This window comes from Camelus ferus, chromosome 5, assembly GCF_009834535.1.
Source record: "Camelus ferus isolate YT-003-E chromosome 5, BCGSAC_Cfer_1.0, whole genome shotgun sequence".
Lineage (NCBI taxonomy): Eukaryota > Metazoa > Chordata > Mammalia > Artiodactyla > Camelidae > Camelus > Camelus ferus.
Window position 1 is genome coordinate 38004520 of NC_045700.1, and position 24090 is coordinate 38028609.

Consider the following 24090-nt stretch of genomic DNA (forward strand, 5'->3'; position numbering starts at 1 on the left):
TATCAAATACTTTCGGCATTGTGAAAGAAACCTTCTGGGAGAAATTTAATAAACATTTCTTGGAGGGACAGCCCAGAGTGCAAGCGTCAGGGCGCCTCCGCCGAAGGCATCGCCACCCTGATTTCTGAGCAGTGCTTTTGCACTCTCTGAGCCATTTGTTCCAGGGTTTGGAGTTCTAGTTACAAAAATCCAAAACTGCTTCGAGATTCTTCTCCTCCACGACCACCCTAATATTATTCAAGCACTTGCCTAACACAAGCATGTTTTCCTGTAATAGAAACTAGAACGTGAAATTAACACACACAGAGAAAAATAATAGCATTTTAGCTTCTGATTTTATTTTTTTCCTCAAAGGAACAGGTGATAAAACACGGTCTGTGTCCAAAGCAAAAGGCACGGCCTCCTTTCCACTTCTTTCACAGAGTGCCAGGAAATGTAAACAATATTTAGGTTGAACTTCTGAGTCCTCCGAATTTTTCGTCAGCCTTGAGAACAACATTCATTTGTTTGTTTATACCAGCATTTAACAGCATAAAGAGAAAAACAAGCAAACGGTCTGAGGCATTTATAGGAAGTGTTCAGATTGTGATACAGTCTTGGATCTGCCTCGTTTTTAGTCTGACAAAGAGAAGCATTGCTTTAGGAAGTGAGTCATGTGGGTGTATAAATGCTTCGTGGACAGGCCGGATATGCCGTGGTTCTGGTCCGAGTACCACTGAAACACAAAGGGGAGAAGCCTGTGTTATTCCTGCAGCCACTTCTGACTTTTTGTGCTCTCAGGACCTGATGATGGTTTTTCTAATATTCCTGTTGAAATTCTACTTAAGAATACTTGCATAAATAAAGCAGTTTACATGTAAATATTTAGAACAGGAAGATTTCAAGCCCTTTTATTAACCTTCATTACTGCTTTGTATTTTTCAAACTTTATTCGAGCTTCTGTTGGCTGAATTTTCAGTGACCAGCATCCTGGGGATCATGAGGGGCTCTGGTTCCAGAGTTGGGGTGCTGGGTCAGACACTTTGCTTCTCTGGAGCTTGGTTTCCTCATTTGAAAAATGAGGACAAGGAGAGGGTTGGATTTGATTTTCTCTAAGGTTCCTTCTAGCTCAAAAATTCCACAAGGCTTTTAGCCTCTGAATCTAATTCCTCTCGGTTGCGGAAAATTCACAGCACGTATAACCGTAAACACCCTTCTCAGGAGTTAAAAATAGCATCATTAAAAAACCCCAGGGAGATGGTATTATAAATTTCAGCTTTACTGCTGGAGAGAAGCCAGTAAGGTTATTGTTTTCACCAAATGAAGGTGGCTAGTGGTTGTTGATGTAAAGCTATACACTTAGGAAAAGAATTTACTCTGGGAGTCACATTTAAAAAAAAAAATGGGTGAAGGGGTAAAAACAAGATCAGAAAAATCTCATCTCATGCTTTGTAAATTATCTTAAAAAACCAAATTTCCAAAAGATGGGGGTTTCCTTCTCTAGATTCTTGCGTAACAGATGCAAGTGTGGGGGAATTTACGCTCCCTGAAGAGGGGGGATTGGCGATCAGGGACTGTCTCCCCTGCTTTGGCTTTCGCCTTGTTCGCCTCTGTGTTTCCATTTCCCATTTTTCATGCAACTGGATTTTACAGCCAGCTCATTCATTCATTCACTCAGTAAAAATACGAGCTGTGAAGGACCCGGCAGGTGTGTGTCAGGCACCGAGAACGCGAAGATGAAAGGATTCTCTAACTCTGCCTGGAGCTGCATGATTTCAGGGAGCCTCTGAGGTCTCTGATAACATTCCGCGATTGCTTCTTACTGAGTAAACAGATTCTTCTAGCTGCTTTGGGAGTCTCGGATTTTGTAGGGACTCAAGGCACGTAGCTCCACTTAGCACATGGGATCACGGAACTACTGGATCATTGAGCTAGAAGATCATCTAATCTTGTGGTTGCCTTATTTTATATGTGACTCAACTGGGATCGGCAGAAGTGATGTGATTTGCCTGGTGTCCTTCAGGGAGTTAATGAAAGATCCAAGATTCATTTGCTAGTGTTCTGCGTACTCTACCTTACAGCCTCTTTGTCACGTTTCAGTTAAAAAGGAAAAAAAGAAAAAGAAAGAGAGAAAAGGAAAAAGAAAAAAAGAAAAGAAAAAAAAAGATGATTTCTCCTTTTAGCTTAGGGGTCTAAGGCCATGAACACGAGTGAGACGAAGTGATGTACCATTGCCTGGAAATCCACTTGTGCATTAACCAGAGCTTTAGCAATCTGTGCTGAGTTTTGAAAGTGCACATTATCTGCAACAAAGAGAGAGAGTTAAAGTGCTGTTAAATACCAGAAAGCATAGAGTGACAATGTACTGCCTGGAAATGAACACCAACAATTATCTAGTCATGCAGTTGACATTGTCAGCAGTGAGTAATCACACTCGTTTATGGAAATGTCCCTGACTCTTAGGTACTGACCCTGAGCACAGGCATAGGAAGATGCTTAATGTTTCTTAAACAAAGTGATGCTGGCTCAGTATTTTTATGTGTAAGAGTCTTGCTTAAACCTCACCATCTGCTGTTCCGTGGATGAGAAGATAGTCTACATTTCTGAAATATTCTGCTCTTGCCATCACAGTTGAATTCTGGAAAAGAGGAAAAATTAACATTTTAGTTGCTGCAAGTTCTAATAGAAAACTAGCAAAATCATTGTGCAATGGACTTAGCACCAATACTGAAATTATGTATTGCTTTGGTTGATAAATATTTAAGAGTCAGAGCAACACATTTTCATCATCATTTGCATTACTTCCATCTGATTCTTAGTTTGAAAAACTGGAAGTTTATGTGTCACATGTTACATATGAGTGAGACCTTAGGCATAAAAGATGCCCTGCTCAAGCTGTGTAGGGGTGGGGGTGGGGAGGAGGATGAGGAAAAGGGAGGTTTGGGAAGGGAGGATGGGGAAAGGAAAAAGAGAATCCAAAAGGAGCAAATTCCTTTCTAGTGAGGTGCTTTGCAGCTGACAAAAGATTGTCACATTTGCTTGGAGACCCAGCAAGTGTCAGCTCTGAATGACTGCTTTACAATTATTTAGCACATCTGAAGTACTTTGATGACCTCAGTAAAACAGAAAACGCTTACTTTATAATGCTCGAGATTATCACCCTTTGTTGGGAGGCCCATGAATCGCTCTGTGTAGATAGATGCTGTAAAATATATAAGATACATGTCGTTTCATTACCCGACAAGGCTCCTGAGATGAATAACTGCTCATCAATTCTCTCAGGGGGAGCTGCCGAGGAAGGTTCTTGTTTTCCTTAACTGTGATCCAAGTCATTTGCCCTGCAAGTTGCCTCAATAGAGCCGGAGAAGCAATGCAGGAGAAGATCATGGACACAGGAGCAGCAAACACTAGGAAGGTGGTATAGCACAGTGGTAGAGGGTGTGCTTAGCATGCATGAGGTCCTGGGTTCAGTCCCCACTACCTCCATTAAAAAAAGAGAAAGAAAGGGCTAGTCTTAAGCTTTTTCACTCCTATCCTAAGTTCTTCAGTTGCAGACTGTTGAGTTAGGAATGATCTCATTATATTTTAAAAGCAATCACAAATGCAGCCATCTCTAGTACTTGTATTGGTACCTTAATTTGGGATGGAAATATGTCCCACAAGTCCTCCTCCCCCAACACACACACACATTTTTTTTTTCTGAATGAAGATTCCCTACAAGTTGCAGTTGCCTCATTTCCACCCCGACACAGGGAAGAGGATCTGATGGAAGGTAATTTTTGTGCACTTATTGGAGTTAATTCCAAATAATTATCCTGCATTGATGTTAATCATAAAAATAGGCACACACAGAAGGTGTACTTCTCGAACAAATGTTTTGCTTCTTTGATTTCTGGAGCAATGGAATTGGCAGCTGCAAACCATGGCATGGAGGTGAGTTGCCTCGCCCCGGCCCGACTTTGCCTAAGATGTGCTTAAAAGCCAGGTAGGCTGCACCTGTGTGCCTGCCTGCACAAACACAGGGTTAGCTCTGATTTTAAACATTTAGTTCATCAAGGGACACAAGGTTTCTGGGAGAGAAAAATAACATACGTTGGATTTGGGAACAGTCCTTCCTCTTCTTAAGATTTCTTTGATTGTTGCAACATGATTATAATGAATCATATAAACAACCTCATTTATAGATTATATTTTCCCCAGTGATGCCGGGGTGAATTTTACTGCATAATTTGTTTTCCTAGCAACCTTAAATATAGAGTAATTATGTGTTAAATGTTTTCGCAGCAACATTTATGAAATGTTTCCATACCGTAATATTCCCAGCTGGAGACTGGAGCCACAGCTATCCCACATTTGAAAAGACCAGTTCCTGAAGCAAGGGCCAGCGATGAGACGTAACCTCCATAGGACTGTGGAGACATTGTTAAAAGTCAGTCACAGATTTACCTATGTAAACTCTCCAACATATTTTTATGGCAATTCTACTCACAATAAGTGCTGATGGGAGCTAGGGAAGATGGATGGGGTAGGTTAAATGTCTACCTTGCCCTCTGGGCAGCAAGCTCCATCAGACATAACAGTAATTTAATCCCGAGTAAATTATAAATACTGGTGTGCTGATCAGAATATGTAGGGGCATTTGAAGAGAGAGATATAATTGCAATTCTTCTGCAAGAATTTCTTTTTTTTTCCTTCTTTATCTTTTTCCAACCAGAAACTTGCTAAGGCAAAAGCAGGATTTTACTTGAAAGAAATGCACAATAAAAGGTCACTTTCAAAATGTAGAAGCAAGATACTTCCCACAATACGCAAAGTCCCGTGAGGCAGAACTTATATTTGCGTATTTACTTATTTATTTTCATAACAGAACAGCAAGGGAAGGACAAAAGATCCTCTTGGATAATTTAAGACGTGGCCAGTTTGTGTATCAGGTAGTATTACATATTCTGTTTTGAGGATTTCTGGTTTAGCAGCTCAAAGGAGGAAAAGTCATTGGTGCCTTTAAAAATCTTCCATCTCCCCTGCCCCTACAAATTAATGGAAAAACAAAGAAATACGAAAGGGGATACAGAATGCAGAGTCAGGAGCCGGTTTAGCACGCATCAGTTTTCTTCCCCAGGGACTCGGCTGGTGATTCAGAAATGTGACCCTGATAATGAAAGGAGATGCCTGCCTGTGTCACCTGGACATTTGAGCATTTTCCTAAAAAAATGAAGAAATGAACAGAGCATCATAATAAAGCTGCATCTCCCTCTGGAAGGCAAATTTGTTCTATATAAACATGATGGGAGAGAGTTGCTTCTTCCAGGAACATGGATTAAGCAGCGCTCCGGGACAGGGTCACCCTCCCTGCCCTCCCAAAATGTGTGCGCTAGATTAGGGAGGGATTCTCAGTGTTCATTCTTGTTCCATCACAGGAACGTGCCTGCAAATCAAGAGGACAGTATGACTCTCTAACTTCTGGGAATCATTTGCCCTTAGGTCAGGAGAGATCACATCACGCCTTTCACAGAAAAGTCAGTCTTGAGAGAAGACAAAAGAGAGAGACGGGCGTGAGAGCCCTACAGAACAAGAGGGTAACAGAAGGCAGACACTGATACTGGGCAGCATATCCGTGGCAGGGGATCTGGTCTTAACCCATGAAATACCCAGAAGGAAGTCACAAGCTAAACCATCTTGCTGAATTCAACAGTGAGGGGAAGACTTTTCTAGCTAGTTGAGAGTTTCATGTTTCCAGCTCTAGGGAATCTTACTCAGGACCCTTGGCTACAAAACACAGACTAAAAGAGGCAGCTCCAATTATACCATGGCCTCTTTTCATTATACTTGGAAGAGAACTAAAACGTGTTTTAATAGAGGAAAAATATATTTTAAAAACAGAAGGAACCCGTGGGTTTAAAAATCATTTTGATGAGGGAAAATTCTCTATCAGGATCAAACTTTCACTTCTAACATAAAAATAATTGGTTTGGATTCATAAGTTAGCAACAACTATTTCTGAAATGGAAGAGTTCTTCTTTCTGAATTTTAGGTTTAAATGAAAGTAGAGTAAGTCTGAGTCCTTCAGAAATATGACTGCTGTTGAGGGTTTTATAGGAAGAGTGTGCTCCCTGTAAATTACAATACTGGGTTCCACTTCTCTTCCCTACGTCCCAGAACAGAAAATAGCATTAGCGGTATTTGAAATGAAAGCATTTGCATATAGTAAAAAGAGTTTTGAACATTTCTGCCCAAAATCTTAGGAGTTATAAAAGTATTAATCTTTATCTACTCAGTCATTAGATAGTAGTGCTGTGTCTAAAGAAAATTTTCATGTTTTCAGGATGAATACAAATTGTCTCTAGGAATTTGTAAAAGCAAAACTCGTGTAGCAGCAGGAGAAGGTGTACTTGAAACTAGGCAGCTTAGAAAAGCTGTTTCTGTTGAAGAAATAAAGAGGAAAAAAAGAAAAACCCGAGCTGACTTTTTTCTGCTCTCCCAAGGGTGGGGCTCCAAGCAGAGTGGGTGTCTGCAACAAGAAAAGAACCCACGGAGCAGATTGGCCATGAGAATTCTAGAATTGTGTCCTTTGCACTTAGATGCCTTGCCATTTTGTTTAAATGAAGGATATTTAAAAAACATTCTTAAAAGGGCACAGAATTTTGAGGGATTTACAGAATAGTACTTTGATGGGAGCTGTAACGGAACATTTGGAGCGTTTTACCTACAGGCAATAATAATAATAGCTAGCTACTGTTTGTACGGCCAAGGTTACTGCGACAGTCTTTGTGGTCCTACAGGCCCTGTCTCCCTTCCCCCCCGCCATCCACCCCACTGCATCCCCTGGTTCTCTGAATGTTCCTTGAACTCTCCAAGCGTGATCGAGCCCCGGGACTTTGGTAAATGCTGTCACCCTCTGCCTGGAATGCTCTTTCCCCAGAAATTGCCACTGCTCACCTCCTCCCCATTTCAAGTTTTAACTTGAAGAAAAAGTCTGACTTCTCCTTCTAAAATTGCACCAGCCCCGTCCTATGCACCTCTCTGGTTTTGTTTGGCTTTCCTCCAAAGCACTTATCATCATTTCACACCTATACATCTTACTTATTTATCTTACTTATTGCCTTTCTCCCCAGCCATTCCCAACTCAATAAAGGTAGAGCTTTTTGTCTGTCTTGTTAATGAACGTGTCCCCAACACTGACAATACAACCTGAAACACAGTAGGAATAGAAATATTTGTTTAATATCTGACTTTCCTATTAACTCATTGAACCCTCACAGTGACTTGGTGAGGAAATTATTGTTGCATTTCATGATGAGGAAATTGAGGCTCAGAGTAAACTCAGAGGAAGTGGCAGACCTGGGGCTCAGGGGCAGGACACCTGACTGCTAGTCGTGCCATTTCCTCTGTATCCCTATGTTAGAGCAACCTCTTTGGGAAGTTTTCAGTTCAGAGTCTAATATAGTCTCATTAGAGGTGCATTTGTCCTACTTTTACATCGTTGATCACACATAGCAATTCAAATTGCTTATAATTAGTCACTGGAAGAGAAAGGAACTAAGATTAAATCATGAACTAATGCTTATTCAACACCACCTGGCTAGGGATATATTAACAAAGCAAAGCCCATAAATGAGGTTGTTATTCTAATAATTTAGGCAAAACCCCTGCTGCTCTTCAATTGTCAGAATAATTGCTTCAATTTTTCTTCACATAAGCCAGGGTTTTTCAACCTCAGCGATGTTGACATTTTAGGCTGGATAATTCTTTTTTGTTGGATGTTGTCCTGTGCATTGTGCGATATGTAACAACATCTCTGACCTCTACTCACTGGATGCTAGTAGTTCTCCTCCAGTTCTGACAACCAACAATGTCTCCAGATGTTGCCAAAATTACCTGAGGGACAAAACTGCCCAGGTCAGAACCACTGTCAAAACAGACACCTCCTAGGCATAGTGCTGGAATGCACAGTGGGCGTCAGATAAGCAGCTAAAAGCAGGGCTGCTGGACTTCAGTTGCGTGTGCCAGAAAAATGAAAGGGTAAAATAAAAATGCTTTCTCTCCCCTTCTTAATCCGGATAATGGAGGGAAATGTAGGATTTGCAACTTTTGACCAATTGACTGCAAAAAAAAAATTGTGTGGTTAGCTATAGTGTATTTCTCAGATCACTAAGGTGCCTAATACTTCATGGAAACAGATCCTTATCAAACATAGTAATAGCTAAAGAAACCCACATGGTCATTCTCAACATGTTTTTCTTTCTCACCTTCAATTTCCCATAGGTCTGTGCTTATTATACTATGAAAGAGCGTTCAGAGCTATAACCTGTTGCCACCCGCTTCTTCACTGCCTGAATTCAGACTCCTGGGATTTGCTGCCAGTGTCATTGCTCTCCTAGCCCCTTGGACTGCTCCCTCCCTCATACCAGTCCATCCTTCAATCTGCAGACAAGAGTATCATTCCAAGGCTCCAATTCTGCTTCCTACTGACTTCAAGACCACTTCTCAAAGAGGTATCCATGGAATCATGGTAATACTGTATTAAACAAAACTTAACAAGATTCCTTACTTTTTGTTCATAGAGTCTATCTACACTATTATGTAGACTTTATAATTTACCCTATGATTAGACCAGAGAACCTCTTCTGGAAAAACTTCCTGATACTAATACAATGCGTTTGGAGGAACATTGACTTCTAGGAATAAATTGGGTTTAAACAACATCATAGGTGTGTGAGATGGCCATGTGTTGTGCTAAATATTTGAGAAACAAAGCTGAAGAAAGCCAAAGTCCATTCCCTTGATGAGCTGACATTCTTGTGAGAGAAACCAGTGCACAAACAAGATAAAACATGGTAATTCCTTTAAGAGTAATGCAGAGAGCTCTTGGAGCACAAAAAGTAATATCTGAGTTGGGTCTTAAAGAACAAGTAGCAATTTTTCATTTTGGAGGGAGGAAGACATGGGGAACAGAAAATGAGGATGGCTATTGCAGGTGCAGGGAACAGGACTGATAAAATCATGGGAACAAGGAAGCACAGACATAAATCAAATACAATGTGGGAAGAAGTGGAGGGAGATGAGTCTGGAGAAGTAGGTGGCAACCAGATTGCCAAGGGCCTTGCATGCAAGGAAGCATGTTTGGGCACTAGGCTGAGGTCAGCGTGAAGCCCTCAGAAACATAAAAGCAGAAAAGCAACATGGTAAGTATTGTGTTTTGGAACAATAACTTCATTAGCAACACTGAATCTTAGGAGGCCAAAGCAGGAAGGCTAGTAAGAGGCAGTTGGAAGAGTTAAACCTGTACCACCCAATCTGTAGCCCAATGGAAATGGACCTTCAGGCCCTGCCCTAGAGTCCTGAATCAGAAAGTCTGCTGGTAGGGCCCTGGAAACTTTTAAGAAGTTCTCTGGGTGATGCTCATGCAAGCTAAAGTTTGAGAAGCCCTGGATTAAATTCCATATAAAGAAACTTGAACTAAAACAATGTCCGTGGGGATGGTGAGAACAGACTCAGATGTCTGAAGGCAGGATTGACAGAATTTACTAACCAACAGAATGTTGGAGTCAGGGAGCAGGGGAAATTGAAAACAGTTTTGAACTTACTAATTCAGGTGACTAGGTGTGTGGTGAGGTCCTTATTAAAGATAAGGACTTGCTTTAAAGTAGACTATAATATGTTTAGCTTGTACAAGTTAAGCTTGAGGCCCCTGGAAGACATTTGGGAGAGATGACCAGTAGGCATTTGAAATGTGGAGCTCAGAAGAGAGAGGTGGGGACTAGTGGCAGGGATCTGGCAGTCATCACCGTCTTTGAAACCACATGGGCTTCCTTAAGGAAGTGAAGAAGTATAAAATTCATGACCAGACCCAGAAAACCACTGACATGTAAAGAATGAATAGTGTAATGATCACAGATACATAGAAAAATGAGAAGAGAAACATGTCACAGAGCCATGGAGAAAGCCCACTCTCCTTCATGTGATGAGTGAGTTTCTTACATCATCAGACATACATGGTTCTCTACCAAACTACTTATACCTAGAATGTTCTAGAAGTGAAATTAAAAGTTCCACCTGACGCTTAATTCAAAGCCAGAAGTAACAGCAAAGTGAAACTCTATGAGAAATGTTAATGATTATATGCTAAGTGTTCAGCTTGAAATTTAAATCTTTCAAGGATTTGCTTTAGGAAATTTCATAAGAAAGGTCTTATCTGAAATATTCCCCCACAAAAATATTTCATTTATTTCCACCCACTTGAATTCCATTCTGTTTAGATACTTAACATTTGATAGTTTTAAGAAGGACCAAATGGCTTGAAGTAACAACTTTCCACAAATTCCTAACAGCTCTTCATCTGGTCACTGAGCTGAGAGCTGAGTGGGATCCTGCAGCTTCCCTTCAATATTGGGTTTCATCCCCGCCATCTTGTGCGGGCCGCTCTCAGAGAAAACAGCCAAGAAAAACAACCCAAGCACAAATGGCTGCAAATTGACTTGCAAATGTACAAATTCAGACCAAAAAGTGAAACAGGAAATCTTCTTTGAAGGGTAATTATCATAATTTATAATGGGCAAATCTAAACTCTTTCCCACATTTCTCTAAACTTTCCTGTGACTTCATTGCCCATGAAGGATACGTTTTGTCACTTTCTTTTTACGTGTATTTAAAAAACCTGCATGCGGCTCTTCAAACATGGGAAATTGTCTCCATGACCTATAACGAGTAATAAATAATTATTTCTCTCCAGTTAGTACAAATTAACATTAGGTCTGGTAGATCTGATTACAAAAAGGATCAAAACAGCCATGATATGACTAGGATAGGCTGAGTCCTAGGGAATGTACATTTTGAAAGTTCCTGCAATTTCAAACTTTATCTTAGCTTTTCATAGAAACAAAAGGACAAAACATAAAAGAAAAGAAATACATAACCCCTAAAATAACAAAGGCAAGTAAACCTCTAATGAATATGGCTCAGTTCAGTATACTCTAATCTAATACCAGAAATTAAGTTAAAATGCGTTAATTATGAGTTACTTTGCTTTACAGGGAAGGAACAAAATGATTGAAAAAAGGGAACAAACACTTAGAGCCACCACTTTGAAGCCCAGATTATCCAAACTGACTGTTTCCATTGACAGATTAAATTATGTTGCAACATTAACATTTCATGAGAAACCTTATAAGCGAACACTTTAGAAAATGATGATTGCTGAATCGAATAACAGGCATAAAACATATAAAACAACTCACCCAGCCCCATATGGCTATTCTTTTTTCATCAATGAAACCCATTTCTACGAATTTTCTAAAGTAAAAGAAACAAATTTTTAGAATTTTAAGTGTGTACACATGACATTTACTTCATTACACAAGCATATTTAATCCAAAGATTTAATAGAAACGCTACATTTTCTTTGTTTAAACACATGCATAATAAGGCTGCATTTACAAATAATTAAAAGAAAATTATCATGTTTTCTGCAAAGGATAAAAGGATCCTTTTGACTCTGTGGTACGGGGTCTTTTGAGCAGTACTTTCAGGGCTGGAAGGCATCCTATCCGAACTGTGCTGGTGAGTTAGTTACTGGGCTCAGAGAGGTTAAGAAACAGGTTCAGAGGGCAGGGTATAGCTCAGTGGTAAAGCACATGCTTAGCAGGCATGAGGTCCTGAGTTCAACCCCCAGTACCTCCTTTAAATAAACAAACAAACTTAATTATCTATGTCCCCACCCCACCCTTCCCAAAAAAAGATAAGAAAAAAGAAACAGGCTCATAGTAACACCACAAGTAATAGCAACATGACTAGGATCAAATTTCCAAATCACCAGCTTTCGGAAAAATGGGTTTTGTTATGGCTGTTTTAAATGTTATTAACTTCTTACTAATTTTTTTTTTCTTCACTCTTAATGTGAAAGAATTTCAGTCTAAACTGGGACTGGAGAATATAAGAGGAAAATCACACTGCATGTGCCTTCAGGAAAACAAAATTTAAGGACTAGGAGACTGATTTCCACATATGCCTGAGTTACAGAAAACTGATAATACTGAAATTTTCTTTAATGATAGGGAGGGAGTTTGGTCCGGGATGGCCTCATATCAACCTTGGAAAGCGTTGTTTATGGTTTCCAGAGGCGTCAACAAGAAATGACCTGGGTCAGGTTGGGCTCTCAAAATAAGCTGAATTGAGCTTTGTTTGGATGACTGTACGGGTTTTGTCTTCCGGGGGAATTTTCAAAGCTGGTCTCTGTTTTTGATTTTAACAGACTCTCACTGAACTCTCCCGTCTTTCTATTCCCTGCCTATAAATACAGCCTACCACAAACCCTCCGTGGACTGGCCTGTAGCTTGCTACAGTTCGTGAGACCAGAACTGCAACCCTTCTGCTCTTCTGGAATAAACTTATTTTTTTGACAATTTTGAGCTTGCCTCATTTTAACCTTTTATTTAGATCGACATGCATGGCAATTCCTGCCTCATTTTTGGTCACATCCATCTGAGGAAAAATAGCCACCCCTCTCCCATGTCACACTTAGGTACCCCCAGTTGTTCATGGTATGGACAACGTTACATATCTTATAGATAATGCACACAACTCATTTGAGTTCCCTTGTAGAAGAGCCTCCTAAGGAAAATTAATCTCTCCTTAGGAGCAAGGGGCTATGCTAAAGGGCAACCTCTAAAAAGTTTTGGGAAGCCCTCAGACATCTAACTGTGTTGTTGGAACAAAACAAGAGTGGCTGAGGCTAATTTATTACTTGCCCCCTTGAGGGCTGGTGTTCTAGAGAAATTGGGATTTATTTAAGGAATGTTTTGATAAAAACTCCGGAAATTCTCTGAGAAACAGAAGCAGTGGAAGCAAAAAGCAAAGTGGATGAGCCTTGATGGAAGCCTGGATGGGACAGTGGAGGAAAAGGGGGGGAAAAGACCAAAGTGACACTCGTGGCCCCAGAAAAATCAGTGATGTTAGATGCCCTTTCTCATTCTCTCTGGAACTGGGATGGAGGGGTTTTCATTAGCTGAATAATGGAATTTCTTAAAGGGATTTCACAGCAACCATTTTGCTCTTGCATGGAGTCGGCATGCACGGTTGTTTCTGAGGCACAGAGGAGTTGGGCAGACGCCCGGGACCAGCAGATGGGAAGAAGCCCCGTCAGTCACAGCTTACTCGACACTGATTCTGAGGGACACTGCAGAGTCTACAGGGGAGAAATGCAGTAGCAAACGGAGAGTTGCTACCTGTGTGGATGCCGTTCACAGTAAAGTAGAGAAAACAGGCAGCAAATTGTGGCATTTCAGCAATTCTTCCACAAACTTCAAAAGCCAAGTGAAAGAAGAGAAGGTTCGCTTTCTTTGTCCAAAAAAAAAAAAAAAAAAAAAAAAAAAATCTCGCTGCTAGTGCTTGAAGACAGCTCTGAGCCATAAAATCACTCGTGATTTTATGATCTCCCAGAAGCTAGCAATCATATTGCCTTGCATCTGGGGTAAAAGCAAATAACAGGTGATACATGGGAACAGGAAATGCTTAACAGCTCCCTTCCTAGGTTTATTCTGAAAGGATGACATTTACAGGAAATGATAGTGCAATAGTTAACATGGAAATGAAACATTAACACTTAATGTGGCAGGACTAGGTTAAAGGTTAGCTAGATAATCTGAGCACTTTGAGACCAATAAGCCTCTATAAAATTTACCTCCAAAATCTGAAGTGCTTCCAGGCGAGTAATCAGAAATACTGTTGATAATGTGGTTAAATCAACACAATGTTAATAACAAATGAAAAAGCATGTTTTTCTAATTTTGGAGGCTGGACTGAACTTGACAACTTGTCTCTCCTAAAAATGGCCATAGATCAAAGGTCAGTTCGAAACCTTAGTGATCAATTATTATTCAATTTTGGAAATGTTAGTATTGATACCATGTATAACAGTATGATATGATCTTTTTTCCTCATATAATTCTTCCTTACCCTTAACTCTCAAGTTACATAAAATTTCAAAATTATGGGAATGTCCAAAATGCCAAACATACCCCAAAGGAGCAGATTTGACCCTATAACTACTGAAGTTTTAAATCTCACATACGTAACATTTGGAGAGGAGCCTGAAGAAAGCAGGTCTCATTTTTAATTAAGCTTTGACTTCGAAAGCCTCTCTTTGGAGTATTCTCTTATGTATAGTCAACATTTGTGAGATTGTAAGGCTTCTTTTTTTTTCTCCTGCTTTGCTTTGCTTGCATCTATTTCTTGACCCTGACTAGTATTTAATATTGTTTCCAAATATGTACATATGATTTTCTTTTGATATGTAAAAAGTTTGGTCAGATTGCATTTTATAACAGATTCAAGGAGATAAGTTTCATTCTTTTGCAGGAGGTAGTTTGAGAGCTACCACAGAGGGATTATAATCCCAACTCCCCAGGTCAGACGTTCAGCCTCATTCCTAAAACACTTCTTGGGGAGGTATGTGATTGAATTGTTCCCAGAATTATCATTATAAATCTATCTTTTTAGCTTTTGTTTTCTCAAAGCCTTGGGTTCCAAGGCTTCCCTTTCACTTTCGTAGAATAATGGTTTCAAGCAAAGCCAAGACCGGGACCAGCTGGCATCTCCACTGCTGAATACAGAGTTTGCATGGGCCCACAGCCACCCCATGTTCACTAAGGTGAGCACAGAAAGTTCCATCTAACAGTCATGCTGTCCCTTCAGTGTTCACGTGGTTTGTTCACTCTTCAAAATTTTTAAGTGCTCTGAAAGTAGAGATTGTAAATTGCACAATTTTATACAGAATCTCCTAATAGCATATATTAATATTTGCTCTGTTGTCAAGAGACTGAGTTAATGAGTGAACGTATGCCTGATCTACAGCAGGAAGACTTTGTTCGAGTTCCACCCTAAAAATGGCTCAGAGGAGGTCAAGGCAGCCAGTCACCACCTCTGGTCCATCTTCAATTCTAAATGCCAAAGACATTTATGTTATAGTGAAAATCAATAGAATTTGTGGCTTTGAGTCCTGTATGCTGAACATCAGAAATAATAATTTTTGTTAAGGTCTATATGTGAGTTTCAGGTTTAAATTTTCATTTCACCCAAGAGAAAACCATAAGAAGCAATCCATTCTCTTTCTTGAGATAGTCTTCTTTAATCTGAATGCTGAATTTTGATGGTAAATAAATTCACAAAACTATAATGACATAGGATGTTAATGATAAGATTGTTTTTAACCAATGCCAAAACAAACCAGTTTTTAGCTTTACCAACTTTGGAAAGTTGAATTTCTAATTGAATTTCTAATTACCATAACTTACATCTCTGTCTTTTGATATTGTCCCAGGATTACATGTCCTTGGTGTTTATTGCATGATTTAAATACAAATAAATGTGACCCACAGTACCAAAAACAATTCCTTAAAGGATCAAGTCTAAAATGCTGAAATTGTATTGGTTAATGTTCCTATTAAGGCATACCTTAGACTTTAGACGAGACTAAGAGATACCATAGTCTTTATAGGAGAAACTGATTCTTGGAGTTTTTTCTTTGAACTATTTTTTCCACCACTCTCTGTCAGACAGAAGTGTCTCTCAAACAAGTTAACAGTGGAAAAGCCAAAAATCTGGATCCATAAGAATGATGGAGCTTCCTAGAAGTTGGGTGTGAATGATGCCTATGGATTGTGTAGTGTTGTTTAATAATTTACTTATTAATTTGTCAGATTTTTCTCAAATAGACTTTGTTTTTAATTGAAAGTTTTGAGTGTAATGTGTGTGTATTACTGTTCACAGACTGGAAGAAAAATTTCAAAACATATGGGTTATGATTACTTTTCTGTCTAAAAAATGATAATAACTTGTGAGTCTAAACTCTTCTGTTTTGACTAGAGACAAAGATACAGAAAAGTGTTGCCTGGGCCTGGCTCCCAGCTGTTAAATACAATCTGTGTTGTATATTCTGCACTGAAATCAGTAACTATGAATGACATTAAGATGATGAAAGAAATGTACTAATGAATCTTCTAGGTTGCTCTTTGCTGTGGAACAGCATTTGACCTTTAGCTGTCACGCATGCACACATATCCATGACTAAGTACCATCAGCCTGTGTTAGTTTTTACATTTACAAACTACTATTCTCTGACTCCACCATGATAACAGAAACCCAACAACTATACAGAAATACCCAGAAGAATCCCACACAGTGTTTCCAAATTAGGAACAATTTTGATAACTGTATTCTTTTCATTTCAGGAAAAGATGATTGAGCCCTAAGTTGTGGTTGAGAGTGTAGTTTGGAAGAAGAACTCAGGTTATGAAACTGTCTTTCTTCTAAATGCTTTCCTTCTATAATTTCTATTATGTAGAATGAGTTTTTTTGTCATATGAAAATAGGAAAACACTTTCTTGCTAACATAGCTGGTTTAATTAGAAATGAATGCCTAATAACTATAAGTATATAGTTCTGATGAAATCTGAGCCATTTCTAAATTTAAGAGGAAGACTCCACAATGCTTGAGCAAATTCAGACCATCCCTAGAATAATACAAAATTTTCTGCTAATTGTGAGCCATGGTAATGAAAGGCTATTATAATGACTGAAACACAGAGAGTATTTATCATCTTTCACTAGAAATCATCTTTCAACACACGTATTAGCTCTCTTCCATAAACAATTTTTTCTCATATTGAGCAAAAATATCCGTTTAAAATTAATGATAGCTTTAGATGAAGTTAGGAAAACAGACAAAAAGAGTTAAGTCATTAAGGATGGAGAAACCCAACAGTGATTGCACGACTTTTGTTTGCACATCAATTTCTGTTTGAATGAGAAGGTGCTCACCTGACAGCTGTGATCTGGTCCTCAACTTCATAAACACCCAGCTTTCGATACACTGCATACAGGAGTTTGTCACCCTGGAAAGCTGTTCCCCGCCCATCCACCAAGGCAATGACTATGCCTTCCTTACTTGCAAGATAAGATATCCAACTAATACCGAACACAGACCTTACACTCTGACTGCAGGGACCACCATACCTAAAGGGAAAAAAGAAAAAGAAAAAGATAGCATCTCTGATTCCTTTGTGAAACTCAACTTCCCATCATGGCCAAGAATTGCCTTTAGTATTTCCCAGTACATTTGTATGATAAATTTCAATAACAGTGGCATTAGAACTGGCTCAAAATCAAGAAAGGACCAGGCTTTTCCCAGAGGTTTGCTACAAGGAAGTTGTTTTGGGACACAGCCTCTCCTATTCCCCAAAACGGATACATCTAGGGTTGGCATTTCAAGGAATATGTGTGGGTTTTTCGTCATTTCTGCCACCTGCCACTTGCTAAAAGCAGGCATAAGATATACTAAAAAAAATGCATGGTGTTTTAAGCAAATTGTGTGTAGGTCAGCACTGATTTTGGGTGTGATTCCACAAAATGTATTCCATTCCCTTATTTCATTTCTAACTCAATTACATAAGATGTTAAGATGATTTACAATATTTTTTTTGGCTGCAATTTCTCTATCTCAAAGGTATTCTGACACATTAGGCAATTTGCCATACAAAGGAAATTCAAAACAGCAAATGCAAGCAAGTCCATCTAAAATCTCAAAACTTTCTCAAGCTATTTTAAATAGCCATATTTTATTTACTCTGATTAGTTGGGGAATATATAAAAACAGCATCAATAGGAACTGTTACCGAGGAGAAGGGTTCATTCTATCTCATAAATGTGTATTTAATTCAACATATTTTCAGTAAATACTTTAAACCAAAGAAAATATTACATACACTTGAATTAGCAAAGGATACTTCTTTGATCTGTCAAACTGAGGAGGAAGAATCATCTTGTACCATAAAGCTTGAAAAACAAAAAGAAGCAAAAAACTTCATTCCATTTACTCATCGCATTATTTATTTTCTTTAATAAGACTGTATAACATAAAGTCAATTCATGACTAGTAAATTTTTAAGAATCAAGAAGATGTTTTAAATTGATTTTTATTACATATTTTTGTCCAATTTAGAAATGCTGAACCATTGTTTTTCTAGAAGTACACATTTTAAAATTAAAATTAGATAAACTCTTAAAAAAAAATCCATGTTGAAATAGAGCTATAGAAAAGTATAAGATCAACCCAATTCAGAAACATATGAAAGATATTTCATAAAACTCTATTGTGACAGTAAGGTTGTTTTAATTAAGATTCTATAATATTGTAGCATTTAGACTATAATATTTACCCTATAATTTTGTTTAAAAAAAAAAAGCAAGATAAATGTTTAGCTTCATATCTATTTATGAGAAATTTTTAAAAGATCTTACTAATATTGTCCACTTCAAGTTTCTTAATTTCCTCTTTAGGCAGCTGGATATTTTTCAAAGCATTTTCTAATTCATTGTTTTCTTCCAGGATTTTAATTTCTGGGAAAAAAAAAAGTGTCAATTTTCAATTAATAGCACTTCCATAAGTAAATTCCTTTCTTAAAATTTCTTTGGCTTTAATATGGATAAAACTGAAACTGTATAAGATTTGCTTGAGGAGTTTCATATTGACACACATATTTTCAGTCCAGCCTTAAAGCAGGAATAAGCTTATAAAGGACATCAATCATTGTCTCCTAAACTGATCCTTACGGCATCAAAACACATTTTGAGCAGAATCACGGAAGCAACAATGTTTATTCAGCCACATTTTCCCATCTCCAATTTCTCTTTTTTAATGTGAAGCCATGACCTGAGTAGGTGACATTTAAAAAAATTATTTTCTAAAAAAAGAAGTAGTAGAAGTGAAAATCTATATTGCTAAAACCTCAAATTTAAAATAACTACGTAGTTACCAAGTTTGTTTTAGAATTTTCAGGGTGCGAGGTCAAATATTATTTCTGCAATTTTGTATAACTATTTCTTTCTTAACCTTTTCCTGCTGTATTTGCTTAATATAGAATATCCTTCTTTAATTTTATTTTTTAAATTGAATTAACTGTGCATCCTATTCCTTCAAATCCTTTCTCTCAAAGTAGTTAGATATCTTAGTAAGACAACAGTATATATACATTATGACCCCTTTCTGTCTTCCACCTTAAAAGAGCTCCTAAAAAAACTGCTGTTTATCTTTGAGCTTAGTTATGTTTCACACTTTAGTTTTTGAAACTGAACAAATCCATTACTCTTCTGAAGCTGGGGATTGGTGGTCCATTCGAATGGGTTTCTAGCAGTAGAGGCTTTTTGTAAGCTTTATTTTGAACTGAACGGATACTAGATATCTTCTAGAGAAAAGTTAGACTTTTGTATAATAGGTGGAGTTTGTAGCTTTATTTTCTAAAAGAGGATCTGGATGACTTCTGAGATACTGCAGTTTCTACAAAAGACATCGTGTGGACTCCTTGTTTCTGTGCTTTTTTAAAAAAGTGGTCCTTAAAGATGGGGAACTGGGGGAGTACATGTAACTACACTGAGTTTGCCAAATCACTTCCCTTATAACTCTCAGTTTTCATATACTCATGGCATTTTGCTCCAACGTGTTATATTTAATCTTAGAACAAGAAGAGATGTTTTGGTACGAGTTGTATAAGATATATAATACACTTCATTTTAACTTTGGATAATCCATCAGGAAGGAGATACTTATGGCAACTGAAAAGTTAAAACTAAAAGAATCAATCAATCAATCAAATGGATACACGATTCTAAGTACAGTGGAGCCAGCTCTTCCACTGTCCTCGTGTGGGCTCTGAATGTGGAGCTGTCCAGGATAAAGGGACCCATGGGTGGAGCAACCACGCAGAGGGGCTGCAATATTTATTTATTTAGACCATGTTTAACATTTTGCCAACAGGCACTAGAAGTTGGAAACCATATGCAGGTGTTGCCGGGTTGGTTTGTCCTTGATTCCTTCTCCATTCTGTTCCTAGCTATTGAACTTTTCTGATTCATGACTTAACTGAAATGACAAATTGAATGGAAAAGCTTGTCAATGCTTCTACAGTCCAGCGTTGCATTTTTATGGATAGTAAGTGGGCAATTTTCCCACTCCTTGGAGCCAAATGGAATTTCATGGGGCTGTGAGGAGATGGAGGGGTGGCCATTGGACTTCTCTATGTGGCTTTGGATTAAAATCCTATAATATGGCAAGGAGTGCTATGAGTCCAGACTGTGCAAGGAGTCCAGATTGCACCATGTACCTTCTTTCACTCATCACTGTCTGCTCAGCACCCAGCATGCTCAGTACCTAGTACGTGATATGTACCTCTGTTCAAGTGCCAACTCTTCTGGGTTTTTATAGCATCTGGTTCAAGTACTATCTGTTATTTTCAAATGACCTTACCTTGCTTTGCAGAGAAAATGAAACCATTGCACTGTTTTCTACAAACTTTTGTACAGTTACATCAATAATTTCCTCATCCTCTCTCATTCACAAAGTCAGAGATTAATCTTCTCACCTGTCTCTGGACTCCACTTTCCCCTCCTTCACATCTTCAACCTCTTTTTTTCTCCAAATTTCTTCCATCAGCATTCAACTATGTTCACATGTTTATCAGCTTTCAAAAACTAACTTAAACCTCTATCAATCTCTTCTGGCCACCATCCTCTCTCTTTCCTCCTTTTGCCAGTCAGACCTATTGAAAATACTAGCTTTTTTTATTTATTTACCTCCTATGCAGAACTAAATTGACTTCGAGTGGGCTTCTACCTCCACTGCTCCACTGAAACGACTCTGACCAAGCTACCACTAATCCTCTTCTGCTGAGCTCATTGGTTTGGAGCAGGTCTGTCTTCACTCTCTGCGGAACTTGACACAGATGAGTGCTCCCTTTTCTTGAGCTCCTCTCCTCCCCTGCCTTCCACTACGTTGTACTCTCAAGGTTATCTTTGTCCTTCTGTTCCCTCTTGGTCTCCTTTATAGGTTCATTTTTCTCCTTCCATGTCTCATGTTGGTGTTTTGCACAGCTCTACTTCCTCCTCATCCTCCACTACCCTTGCCCATCTTCATTTTCCACACTCTGTTATCTCATCCATTTCCCTGGACTTAGTAACCATGAGTTCTATAAATGAATGATGTCATGATCATTATCGTCAGTCCAAACCAATCCACCAACATCCAGATCCAAAACTATGTCACTCCAGGACAGCTGCATTTGGATATCCCATCAGTACCTCAAACTCAACATTCAAAACAAAATTTGTCTCTCCAAATATGTCCTCTCCATTGTGAATCCCATTTTTCAATAAAAGCTCTGATATCAATCCTCTTGACCAATCAGACATCCAAACAGCATCAATCCCTATTTAAATTAATGAGACTTAAAGTTGATGTAGCTATCACTAAGAAACATTTCCTAACCCTCAAATCCCAGATGAGGTGCCACGATTTCATACTATCTCTATTTCCCCCATTTTAACACTTTACCCCACTGTATTGTAAGCTCCCATTCACATGTTTGCATTCCCCATTGTTGCATAATCTCCTTGAGGACAGGGACCATACCTAACCCAGTATCTGTGCATTTTAAGGAGCTAGTATTCAGCAGTGTCTGGTTTAAAGCAATAGATGCTTAATCAATAACTGTTGAATGAAGATCTTGGCATCAAATGCAATGGGAAATGGGTGAAAAAAATTACAAATAAATAGAAGGCATAGCATCTGCTCTAAAAAGCAGCTCCAAAACTTGTCTGGGAATTTATTAAAAATACAGATTCCCTAGCCCAATCTAAAATCTACTGAATTGGAATTTCTGAGGAGGGCTTGAGAATCTGTATTTATAATAAATGTCTCTGGAGAATTTCATCCTCAGGTAAGTTTGCAGAACTGTGCTGTAAAAGAATCTGAATTAGGTTTTGAGAATTAGAAAACATGTAAATACATACGACATACGTAAGAATGACATGAACAGTGTACCTATGTTGTAAATATTGGGTGAAGTAATAAAGCTTTGTAAGCAGTACAGAAATTGGTGTCTGGCAGGAATACGAAGAGGATAGTAAGAAAGTGAAAATTCACACTATGGAAAAAGGGAAGCTAACCTTTATTTTGCAGTCATGATAAAATGGGAATTATATATTTATGGTGATTCCCATTAACACAAAAACTTACATATTTGAAAGCAGTATTGAGCCTAATTGAGAAATATAGTCTGTTATTCTTAAAAGTATTTCCTTATTAGACACAAGGTAAAAAACCATAAAACTTCAAAATGAAATTAAATTCGCAGTTTCATTATTACAATGCCTATCCTTTCCAGAGCTCCTGAATTGACTCTGTTTTTCCTCATTACCTTATTTTCACCTATACTTGGGCCATTGAGCTGGCAGCTAAACTAATTCCAAAGCAGTCTCCTGACTTGTCACCAAAGCTGTCCAGGGACGATCACAGGCATGAGTGCTGAAGTCCCTCATTGTCCCTAGCCTCCATCAACTTCAACCCTAGATGTTTAATGGTGAAGCAACAGATGACAGAGAACTGCAGGAAGATACCAAGGCAATTATACACTTCAACATCTCCGATGTGAGCAAAAACGGTCATCTTTGAGCTGTGAACTATTTTGAACCAATATCACAAATACAGGATGAAGGAGGTCTGTCTTGATAGCAGTTGAAAATGGAAAGAGCCTCCATATTTCAGGGCTTTCATATGTGGCAACAGTGTGATGGAGCTGTTAAAACAAAAAAGCTAGCGTGATAGTCACCCTCTGCTTCGAACTGGAGTTATATCTGGAACTCTTCTCCGGTTTGGGATGGTACAGAAAAACAGGCATTCTTACTTGGGGGGGAGATTGTACTAAAAATCTTAAGTTTCCTCCCAATTCTAAGTTTCTGTGTGTGTGTTTTTTTTTTAATAAGGATGATTGGGGAAGACAGGATTAATCCCTCTTATATAACTCATCCACATGATGCCAGGTTCTTACTGCAATTAATGATTAAATTTCATACGATCATGTTTGACTCAAAGAATAGCCGAATGTAGGTAAATAAGCTATATGACAACAGAGTCCATCGCTCTCCCCCTTATTGGTGTGGGGAAACCGTCTTGCTTCCTCCAGTGTAGTGTTATGAGAGTTCAGGATTTCTTACGACAACAGCACACAAGAGACAGTACCTTGATCAGTGCGGCCGTCATGGAGGGTGGAAATGGGGAGACCTGGGCCTGTGCACAAGATGAGAACAAAAACACAGCTTAGTTTGAAGATAACATTTAGTTTTCAACAAGAACTGCTGGTAATATTTGCGATTACTGTCAAGTTCAATTACATCTTTTAGTTCTGCAGCCATTTTTTTTCCCCATAGAGAAGTAAACATCACCTTTTAAGTTACATTTAAACAACCCATGAGATCACAGCTTGATCAAAGAACAGACCTGAGAAAACAGTTGCCTGTGTACTGTCCCAAGAGTGATTCTAAACTATTGGGATCTAATTATACAAATGGACCCCAGAAGCTGCAGTGATAAATGGCTTTCTGGGAAGATGTCCTACTGGGTGGGCCAGTCTTAGCTGTGTCTTTATTATCAAATAACCTTCACCAGTACCTAGATTGTATCTTCAATCTGGTTTCTGGGTTCAGTGTTCAGTTTATTTTGGTGAGTAGACCCAGTGTCTTTTTTTCTTTCATGTAATTTCTATACGCAGAAATACATTTACATAGAATATGTATCCTGTTCAAATATGCTGTGACAGGTCATATTCCCCAGGAAACAGACCCAGAAGGAGTTGTGTGCACCAAAGTCCATCTGGGGTGCGGTATTAGGATGCACACCTGTAGGGGGAGGTGGAAAAGAGCAGGGCAGGGAGGAAAGGTGGATCTCGGTGCAGTTACAACAGAGACCTCATCCAACCCCACTTGGAGCTCTGGAGCTGGATGGCCTGCAGGGCTGTCTTGATTGGGACCAATTGGTCTGGCTTTTATACCCCAGAATGGAGTGATCATTGGATGTGGCCTGTGATGAGGGCAACCTCGGGGGGGGGGGGGGGGCTCAGCTGTGAACTGTCAGATGTCAGCCGTCAGCCTTCAGCCCTCAGCCCTCTCAGCAGCTGGAGAAATGAGTGAGTCCGTCCTAAAAGTGGGAGTTCTGGGTGGCAAACCAGTGTCCACCATATATTCCAACATGGAATTCAGGTTCTCTGTGCAGAAACTAGCCTTTTTAATGAG

At 38.9% G+C, this 24090-nt stretch overlaps 1 protein-coding gene across 5 annotated transcripts in view; it reads right to left on the reverse strand.

Moving 5' to 3' along the window:
- Positions 1 to 316: 316 nt before the first annotated feature.
- FAP (fibroblast activation protein alpha) overlaps positions 317 to 24090 on the reverse strand; it is a 63000-nt gene continuing 39226 nt past the window's right edge. For 2 of the 5 annotated variants that reach the window (XM_032479575.1, XM_014552458.2), the window contains 10 exons: positions 23042 to 23089; positions 18271 to 18369; positions 17736 to 17805; positions 16792 to 16986; positions 11214 to 11268; positions 4289 to 4388; positions 3217 to 3386; positions 2545 to 2617; positions 2209 to 2282; positions 317 to 715 (listed from right to left, as the gene is read on the reverse strand). In XM_032479575.1, coding sequence (XP_032335466.1) covers positions 614 to 715; positions 2209 to 2282; positions 2545 to 2617; positions 3217 to 3386; positions 4289 to 4388; positions 11214 to 11268; positions 16792 to 16986; positions 17736 to 17805; positions 18271 to 18369; positions 23042 to 23089 — 986 coding nt within the window. In that variant the 3' untranslated portion in view covers positions 317 to 613. Of the gene's footprint in view, positions 716 to 2208; positions 2283 to 2544; positions 2618 to 3116; positions 3182 to 3216; positions 3457 to 4288; positions 4389 to 11213; positions 11269 to 16791; positions 16987 to 17735; positions 17806 to 18270; positions 18370 to 23041; positions 23090 to 24090 lie in introns of those variants that run through there. The other 3 variants (XM_006176812.3, XR_004319892.1, XR_004319891.1) reach the window with 3 other exon arrangements.